At 54.8% G+C, this 9,516-nt stretch overlaps 1 protein-coding gene across 2 annotated transcripts; it reads left to right on the top strand.

The window, feature by feature from the left end:
- The first annotated feature begins 1,081 nt into the window (after positions 1–1,081).
- On the top strand, positions 1,082–8,755 carry PSMC3 (proteasome 26S subunit, ATPase 3). Of its 2 annotated transcripts, XM_055354896.2 has the most exons (12): positions 1,082–1,364; positions 1,619–1,702; positions 2,323–2,448; positions 2,858–2,962; positions 3,078–3,140; positions 3,386–3,523; positions 4,600–4,743; positions 4,851–4,999; positions 6,804–6,900; positions 7,122–7,267; positions 8,333–8,414; positions 8,585–8,755. In XM_055354896.2, exons 1-12 carry the CDS (start codon positions 1,290–1,292, stop codon positions 8,693–8,695), a joined length of 1,320 nt encoding a protein of 439 aa, XP_055210871.1. In that variant the 5' UTR covers positions 1,082–1,289; the 3' UTR covers positions 8,696–8,755. The 2 variants fall into 2 exon arrangements, with proteins under 2 accessions (XP_055210871.1, XP_055210870.1); XM_055354895.2 differs by having other exon boundaries at positions 1,101–1,364; positions 8,333–8,755.
- The last annotated feature ends 761 nt before the right edge of the window (positions 8,756–9,516 follow it).

The following is a 9,516-nucleotide window of genomic DNA, read 5'->3' as shown; positions in this document are numbered from 1 at the left end:
TCCATCTCAAAAAACAAAAAACAAACAAGCAAACAAAAAAAAGGCAACGATTGCACAGATTTTCATCAGGTTAACAGAGTGTTTATGATGGTTTGACTTGAAATATAAGCTATGTTGCTTACATGAAGTTCCCTTTAAAGGGGCTCCAGGGCTCACCTCAAAGGATAAGGAGAGATCATTTAAAATAGCCGACAAGGGTACAACGAATGAGTCTCCCATGATCCGGAGACCCGCTCTGCTCACTGAGATTACTAACCATGGGCAGAGAAAACAAACAATTGCAGATACGAGTCATAATTTTTTTTGAGACGGAGTCTCGCTCTGTCGCCCAGGCTGGAGTGCAGTGGCGCGATCTCGGCTCACTGCAAGCTCCGCCTCCGAGGTTCATGCCATTCTCCTGGCTCAGCCCGGAGTAGCTGGGACTACGGGCGCCCGCCACCACGCCCGGCTAATTTTTTGTATTTTTAGTAAAGACGGGGTTTCACCGTGTTAGCCAGGATGGTCTCGATCTCCTGACCTCGTGATCCGCCCGCCTCAGCCTCCCAAAGTGCTGGGATTACAGGCGTGAGCCACCGCGCCCGGCCCGAGTCATAATGTTTTTAATCGTAGAGGCTGATGGTCAATTGAGTTCTTCCCACGTGGACAATTCCGTGAAGCCTGCTCTGACGTTAGGAGCAGCAGCGATTTCTCTTTAAAGCTGGTTAATGATTCCCTCCCGTAACTCCGGGTGGCCAGCTTGTACTTAAATAATTGTAAAAATGCGGACTGACGTGGCATGCCTTTTTGGCCCTTTGCACACGGCTGGCCTATGTCGTTTATTAATTGGGAGGCAGTGTCATTGTGTAAATCCCCTTATTCCTAGCGGGGTCACGGTCTGAGTTTGATCGCGCCCCTCCGCAAGCATCTGTCACGGGCCAGATTAAAGACTACATTTCCCAAAGGCCCTCGCGGATCCAACCCTTCTCCCTCCCTTTCCGGTTTTACGCCTAGGCCCCGCCCCCAACGCGCGTGTCGGCCAATAGCGGCCCCATCTCTCGCGCCCGGCAAAAATAGGACGCGGGCGGGAACGTTTCAGGGGCCGCGGGGGCGGGGCCTGTGGCCAGGGGTTGGTCTTTGGAATCGGAGAGGCAGATTCGCTGCTCCGCAGCACGGCCGGAGCTGGTCCGGTCAAGAGTCGGGATTTGTGGGGAGAGGTTTTCCACTGGTCAAGAGAAGGCTTTAAGAAAGACGGTATTAATCTCCCGTTGCGGCTCCCGCTTGGTCCCATCTTCTGCCCGCTCCTCCAGGAAATGAATCTGCTGCCGAATCTTGAGAGTCCAGTGACTCGGCAGGAGAAGATGGCGACCGTGTGGGATGAGGCCGAGGTGGGCACCGGGCGAGCTGGCGGTCCGGGAACCGGGGCCCGCAGGGAGATGCCATTGACAAGAGGGAAGGAGGTGGCTGGGGGTCAAGGTCTGGCCCGATCCCGGGGACGGGGTTGTTTGGGATGTGGGCAGGGGTCCTGACTCCATCCTGGTTTTGTGGGCGTGGAAACTGAGGCTGTGAGTGGGTTCGGAGAACGAGGGATGCTTGTCCTGAGTAAAAGTAAATATATAAATAAACAAATAATTTTTTACAGCAAGATGGAATTGGGGAGGAGGTGCTCAAGATGTCCACGGAGGAGATCATCCAGCGCACACGGCTGCTGGACAGTGAGATCAAGGTGGGCCCACAGCTTCTGTGCGGGCGATGGAGCCCCCACAGGACAGGCCCCGGCGATCCGAGTCGCCTCTCCTGCTTCCTTCTCGGGCACCCTGGGGGAGACATGGGGCTCGGGCTTCCCCCTCATATCAGGAAGAGAGGAAAGAAAACTAAGCCTTAAAAGGGACAAGAAGATAGGTAGGGGATGGTGGGAGACCTGGGCTGAGATGAGAAGTTATCAGATTGCCTTTCCCAGTGAGAACTGGGAATAATCCTCTCAGGAATCCTTCTTTTAGTAAAATGCCTATTTTACAGATGAGGAAACAGGCTCAGAGAGGTTTGTACTGCGATAAAGCACCCAGTTCTTACTATGAGGCAGAACCTAAAACCTATATTTGCCTGTTTCGGAGGCCTGCTTTTATTCCAATACTACCACTATTTCACCAGGAGGTTTCCAAACTGGCCTCCTCTTTTGACTTCTGCAGGATGTGGACACAGTCAGACTCTGCCTTCAGAGAGCCTCAGAGCTGGATGAATGGATGCGGGAGGGTCCCCTGGGCACCCTGGACCTCACTAGTTACAGGGCTCTAGCATAAGCTGTGCCAGGGTTTATATTTGCTCCTCCTCCCCTCCTGATCTCAGATCATGAAGAGTGAAGTGTTGAGAGTCACCCATGAGCTCCAAGCCATGAAGGACAAGATAAAAGAGAACAGTGAGAAAATCAAAGTGAACAAGACCCTGCCGTACCTTGTCTCCAACGTCATCGAGGTGTGTGTGTATGTGGAGGGGAAGAGAGGGAGTCAGCAGGGATTGGGGACAGCCTGGGGTGGGGCCACTAGGGAAAGAGTGGGTGGAGGTATTGAGGCCAAACTGCATGTCAGAGCTACACCTCCTGGGGCACTTTCATGGGGAAGACAGGGGCCTGCAAAGGCCTGGGAAGTCTCACATGTCTCCTTTTCTGTTGGTTATGTCTCCTCCAGGGTAGATGAGCCCTGTGCAGAGGAGCAGCACCTACACAGAGTCAATCCCTGGGCTTAGCAGGGGCACCCACGTTTGGTGGGCTCAGGGCTATTGGAGGAGGGAGGTAGGGATGGCCAGCCCTGCAGGTATTAGTAACTGTCTTAGGAAGCACTGGGCCTTGGGGAGTTCAAGGGACTGAGTATTTTTTCCTTCCCAGCTCCTGGATGTTGATCCTAATGACCAAGAGGAGGATGGTGCCAATATTGACCTGGACTCCCAGAGGAAGGGCAAGTGTGCTGTGATCAAAACCTCTACACGACAGGTGAGCGTGGCTCAGCAATGAGAGACTGGAGGAGGGTGAGGAGCGGATGTGGGACAGGACTAGGGAGCCTTCCCTGAGGACACTAACTGAGACTGCCCCTGTAACTTGTCCACAGACGTACTTCCTTCCTGTGATTGGGTTGGTGGATGCTGAAAAGCTAAAGCCAGGAGACCTGGTGGTGAGTGGGGCCTGAGCCCAGGCAGTGCTTTTCTGGTGACTAGCTGAGCCCCTGCACCCGCCCCAGGTCACTGTTGGCTCTGAATCTTGGCAGAACAGCTCAGAGAGTCTGGAATTCTGTCTACTTGCTGTTTGATTCTTGTATTGCCCAGTCCTGTGTCTTTCCCTCTGCAGACACCTGTCACCCAGTCAGTTGGGTAGACCTTGAGCTGGGCCAAATCTGAAGGCCCTGTGCTGTGTCCTTAGGGTGTGAACAAAGACTCCTATCTGATCCTGGAGACGCTGCCCACAGAGTATGACTCGCGGGTGAAGGCCATGGAGGTGGACGAGAGGCCCACGGAGCAATACAGTGACATTGGGGGTTTGGACAAGCAGATCCAGGAGGTGAGGGAGGCACGGCAGCTGCCAGCAGCCTTGTCAGCCTTTTAGTTTCTCCACGCCATTGATGCAGCTCATCTCGCTAATGTGTCTTTCATCCTCATAGCAACCTAGGGAGTAAGGGAGGGGTGCCATGTGACAGGTGAGGAGACTGAAGCCCAGAGAGTTTAAATGCCTTGCCCAGGATCACAGAGAGACCAGAGCCAGGACTGGAGCCCAGGCTCCTGGTTCTTGGCCCAGCATCCTTTTTTTTTTTTTTTTTTTTCCAAGATGGAGTTTTGCTTTTACTGCCCATGCTGGAGTGCAATGGCATGATCTCGGCTCACCGCAACCTCTGCCTCCCGGGTTCAAGCAATTCTGCCTCAGCCTCTCAAGTAGCTGGGATTACAGGCATGCGCCACCAAGCCTGGCTAATTTTAGCGGAGTATTTTTAGTAGAGACGGAGTTTCTCCATGTTGGTCAGGCTGGTCTCGAACTCCCAACCTCAGGTAATCCGCACACCTTGGCCTCCCAAAGTGCTGGGATTACAGGCATGAGCCACTTCTCCCAGCCCCTGGCCCGGTGTCTTTTCTGCCATATACTCCTGTTCCTGGAGAGTCCATAGCCAGCCTGGGTGGGGATGAGTGTTCTGTGTCCTCTTTTTTTTTTTTTTTTTTTGAGACGGAGTCTTGTTCTGCCGCCCAGGCTGGAGTGCAGTGGCGTGATCTTGGCTCACTACGAGCTCCGCGTCCCGGGTTCATGCCATTCTCCTGCCTCAGCCTCCTGAGTAGCTGAGACTACAGGCACCTGCCACCCCACCCAGCTAATGTTTTTGTATTTTTAGTAGAGACGGAGTTTCACCGTGTTAGCCAGGATGGTCTCGATCTCCTGACCTTGTGATCTGCCCGCCTCAGCCTCCCAAAGTGCTGGGATTACAGGCGTGAGCCACCGCGCCCAGCCTTGTGTCCTCTTGTTAGGGGAAAGGAATGGGCGTGTCCCTGAGTTAGAGTAGGAGGGATGCAGATTGGGGTTGGAGCCATGAAGAGTTGGGCTGTAGAAGCCCTCAGGGCTTCATCTCCTCACCCAGGACTTCCTCCTGGCAGCTGGTGGAGGCCATTGTCTTGCCAATGAACCACAAGGAGAAGTTTGAGAACTTGGGGATCCAACCTCCAAAAGGGGTGCTGATGTATGGGCCCCCAGGGACGGGGAAGACCCTCCTGGCCCGGGCCTGTGCCGCACAGACTAAGGTGAGTACTTTGGGAGGGATGCGGGGGAAGTGGGCAGGAGCAGAAACTCTATGAGATGGGCTCAAAGGGTCTGCCTTTGACCTGACTCTACCACCCTTTCCTGCCAGGCCACCTTCCTAAAGCTGGCTGGCCCCCAGCTGGTGCAGATGTTCATTGGAGATGGTGCCAAGCTAGTCCGGGATGCCTTTGCCCTGGCCAAGGAGAAAGCGCCCTCTATCATCTTCATTGATGAGTTGGATGCCATCGGCACCAAGCGGTAAGGGAGGGCCAAGGGTCCCTAGCGATCTCTGTGGCAGTAGGGGGAAGTGGGTTGACTCTCAGTTGTGCTAAGTTGTGGTTCCTTCCCACCCTGTATCCCCTCCTGCCCCTGGATGGTGGCTCCTCAACTCTTGAGATTCCAATTCCTAACTCCTGATCAATAGCCTCCCTGTTTCCCCAGCCATTCATTCCCACAGCTGCCAGCATGTTCCTTTCAAAACAGGAATCTGGGCCGGGCACGGTGGCTCACGCCTGTAATCCCAGAACTTTGGGAGGCCGAGGCAGGTGGATCACGAGGTCAGGAGATTGAGACCATCCTGGCTAACATGGTGAAACCCTGTCTCTACTAAAAATACAAAAAATTAGCTGGGCGTGGTGGCAGGCGCCTGTAGTCCCAGCTGCCTGGGAGGCTGAGGCACAAGAATCACTTGAATCTGGGAGGCAGAGATTGGAGTGAGCCAAGATTGCCCCACTGCACTCCAGCCTGGTGACAGAGTGAGACTCTGTCTCAAAAAAAAAAAAAGAAAAGAAAACAAAGCCAAAGCAGGAATCTGGCCACCTCGCTCACATGAACCCACAGTGGTCCCTGACATAAACCAATCCTGTTAAAAACTGTGGCTGGGTGCAGTGGCTCACTCCTGTATTCCCTACACTTTGGAAGGCTGAGGTGGGCAGATCACTTGAGGTCAGGAATTCGAGACCAGCCTGGCCAACATGGTGAAACCCATCTCTACTAAAAATAGAAAAATTAGCCGGTTGTGGTGGTGCGCGCCTGTAATTCCAGCTACTTGGGAGGCGGAGGTTGCAGTGGGCTGAGATTGTGCCACTGCGCTCCAGCCTGGATGACAGAGTGAGCCTCTGTTTCAAAAAAAAAAAAAAAAATCAAACCTTCCTGGGCCTCCCTGTTGCTCCCTGGGATAAATGCTGGAATTGCAAGGCTCAATATGTGCTGCCCTTTTGCGCCTTCACCCTCATCTCATGCCTGTCCCCAGCCTCCCCTGCTCTGGACTCCTGCCACGGTGCTTCCTGCGTTTCAGGCCCGCTGTGGCTCTTGCCCTGTTCTCCACTGGTTGGTTGCCTAGCTGGTATGCTTTCAACCTTCGGATCTCAGCCTCAGGAATACTTCCTGGGGGATGCCTTCCTGGGCTCTCCTGTACAGCACCGTCCAAGGCTGGGCCAGATCCCTGTGTTTCTAAGCGTTAGCTCAGTTTGCAAGTGTACATTCATCACAGTAACAGCCCAAGCAGTGGCTGGTTTTGCTTTTTTTTTTTTTTTTTTTTTGAGATGGAGTCTCGCTCTGTCGTCCAGGCTGGAGTGCAGTGGCGTGATCTCGGCTCACTGCAACCTCCACTTCCCGGGTTCAAGTAATTCTGCCTCAGTGTCCCGAGTAGTGAGATTACAGGTGCCTGCCACCACGCCTGGCTAATTTTTGTATTTTTAGTAGAGATGGGGTTTCACCATCTCACCTGGTTGGCCAGGCTGGTCTCGAACTCCTGACCTCAGGTGATAGGCCCACTTTGGCCTCCCAAAGTGCTGGGATTACAGGCATGAGCCACCATGCCCAGCCTTGCTCACTGTTTTATCCTCAGCCCGGCACCTGATTCTAGAAGTCTCTTCAGTCTCTGAATGTGGTCAACAATTAATGACACTTTTTATGTGCCAGTCCCTGGGCTGGGGGCCCCAAGTTGAGTGAGCCATTTCTCTGCCCTGGACGGGTTAGGTTAGGCTTCCAGCGGGTAGAGGAGGGGAGGGCTCTGCCTAAGCTGTGCCCTCACCAGCATCTCGGGCTTCCTGTGCCCTAGCTTTGACAGTGAGAAGGCTGGGGACCGGGAGGTGCAGAGGACAATGCTGGAGCTTCTGAACCAGCTGGATGGCTTCCAGCCCAACACCCAAGTTAAGGTGAGTATTAGCACTCCCAGGCAAAGATGATGAGGCTCAGAGGTCAGGAGCTGTCAGGCCCCCAGCTAGCGAGTGGTGGAGCTGGAATGAGAATTGGGATCTGTCTTTAACATCTCATGTGTCTCACCTGCACTCTGGGGGCTGCCTCTCTGCCTTTTTTGACCGTGTCTGCCCATCTGTGAACACCTTGCTCCTTTCAAGTTGTGGCTTCTCTTCCTCAGGTAATTGCAGCCACAAACAGGGTGGACATCCTGGACCCCGCCCTGCTCCGCTCGGGCCGCCTGGACCGCAAGATAGAGTTCCCGATGCCCAATGAGGAGGCCCGGGCCAGAATCATGCAGATCCACTCCCGAAAGATGAATGTCAGGTGAGCAGGAGCACGGGCAGGGCACAGAGACCTGAACAGGCGCAGGAGGATGTCTCTACCACGCTTCTCTGTACTGATCTTCCCCAGCCTCCACGACCACCACCTCCCAGGCCCCAGGCACACACAGCACCGTTCCGCACGCCAGCCTCCGTTTCTCCTCAGTTGTGTGATGAAGCGTCTTGCCAGGGCCTGTGTCGTAATTCTGGGTGCTCTGCTCCTTAGACTCCACCCCTCATCTGAAGGCACAGAGGCTGGAGGCACTTAGTTTCCTGGCCTCACACCTCAGCCCATTAACACACGCCAGGAATGGCCGGGACCAGATGGACTTGAGTTCAGATATGTATGACTCTCAGCAGGTGGCATGCCCTCTCTCAGCCTTACTTTTTTTTTTTTTTTAATTTTTGGAGACAGTGTCTCGCTCTGTCGCCCAGGTTGGAGTGCAGTGGCGCGATCTCGGCTCACTGCAAGCTCCGCCTCCTGGGTTCACGCCATTCTCCTGCCTCAGCCTCCCAAGTAGCTGGGACTACAGGCGCCTGCCACCATACCCGGCTAATTTTTTGTATTTTTAGTAGAGACGAGGTTTCACCTTGTTAGCCAGAATGGTCTGGATTTCCTGACCTTGTGATCTGCCCACCTCGGCCTCCCAAAGTGCTGGGATTATAGGCGTGACCCACCACGCCCGGCCTCGGCCTCACTTTTCTTATTTGGGACTTGGGGATGATAGCACTGATTTCACAGGGTCGTGGTAAGGATTAGATGTGACAGCGTCAAGCGCAGTGCTGGGCACAGGATGAGGACAGTCAGTCCCTGGAGTCCCAGATGCAGATTTCTAGAAGGCCAGAGCTCAAGAGACCCTAGAAATAACCTGTTATAACCTGCATTAACTTCCTCCCTTCATCCCCCACATCTTGTACTGAGAAGAAAACAAGGCGCATTGAGTAAGGGACTTGCCTCTGATCACAGGGCAACTTGACTTTGTTGCTTGACGGGGCCAGGGGAGGATATTTGGCCCCTCTGCCCATTCCGCATAAGCCACTGAGCCTGTGGTATCTGTCCTGTCCTCAGTCCTGACGTGAACTACGAGGAGCTGGCCCGCTGCACAGATGACTTCAATGGGGCCCAGTGCAAGGCTGTGTGTGTGGAGGCGGTGAGTGGTCAGCTGGGGTGGGTGTGTCGCTTTGTGCCTTCTTGCCCCCTCCCTGGACAGGATGGGGGCATTTGGCTGGTGGAGACGGCTGAGGGAAGAGGCCTGAGCCTCAGGGAGCCAGGGAAGGCATTCAGGCGTTCAGACCTAGACTCTGTTTGTCCCGGCTGTAGGGCATGATCGCACTGCGCAGGGGTGCCACAGAGCTCACCCACGAGGACTACATGGAAGGCATCCTGGAGGTGCAGGCCAAGAAGAAAGCCAACCTACAATACTATGCCTAGGGCACACAGGCCAGCCCCAGTCTCATGGCTGAAGTGCGCAATAAAAGATGGTTTAGGGTCCCTGCCGCTGCTTGTCTGCCTTCCCTGGGCTCTGGCTGGAGGAGTGGGGGCATGTGCGGGAGGCACCTTCCCCAGGTGCTGCCGCCTGGAAACCCGGAGACAGCCGTGGGCCCCACACCACTGGTCAGGATGAGGCTTTCTGGGGCTGTGCGTGGTGCTGCAGCTGCTGCCTGGGCCTTCAGGCCCCTCAGAGTCCTCTCTCCCCGAGCACCGCTCTGCTCTGAGCTTTCAGAGGCTCATGGCCCTGCAGTTCCTGCACAGAGGACCTGGATAGAAGCCACCCTTTCACTTTCGGCATTTTGGTGTCTGGCACTAGTCCTTGCCTCCTGGTAAAGTCAGGCTTGGGTTTAGGCTTTCAGTCTCCTCCCTTGTTTCCTGGCCCTTGGGCCCCCTTTTCTCCAGATGCCCCCTTAGCTCTTTCTCTCCCTATCTTTGGCCAAAAACTGAGCCTGAACAGGATCCACTGGGAGCCCCTCTAGGACTGGTCTGTCACGCTGTGCTCCCCTCCCCCAATTCTGCCATCTCTTCACTCCAGCTGGCCCCTTGCCTTCCCTGGGTGGCCCTGCTTGGCTTCCCACTGACTCCCCAGCCCCTGCCTCAGGAGTCCAGCAGCACGACCCCTGAAGTGCTTCTGTTTCTGTCCCCTGCCCTGGACTTGGCTGCCCCAGTCCTCCATTCCTGTTCTCTCATCTAACCGGACAGGGCATTTGCTCCTGACCATGACACCCAAGTTCCCCCACAGGGACCATACCCACCCTGCT

This window comes from Gorilla gorilla, chromosome 9 (assembly GCF_029281585.2).
Source record: "Gorilla gorilla gorilla isolate KB3781 chromosome 9, NHGRI_mGorGor1-v2.1_pri, whole genome shotgun sequence".
Taxonomy (NCBI): Eukaryota; Metazoa; Chordata; class Mammalia; order Primates; family Hominidae; genus Gorilla; species Gorilla gorilla.
Note: the sequence above shows the minus strand (reverse complement) of the source record. Positions and strands in the feature narration are given on the sequence as shown.

Coding starts and splice junctions, on each gene's coding strand:
- PSMC3 (XM_055354895.2), top strand. CDS start 1,290: ATGAATCTGCTGCCGAATCTTGAGAGTCCAGTGACTCGGCAGGAGAAG. Junction 4,744..4,850: donor CCTGTGCCGCACAGACTAAG/GTGAGTACTTTG, acceptor CTTTCCTGCCAG/GCCACCTTCCTAAAGCTGGC. Junction 6,901..7,121: donor AGCCCAACACCCAAGTTAAG/GTGAGTATTAGC, acceptor TCTCTTCCTCAG/GTAATTGCAGCCACAAACAG.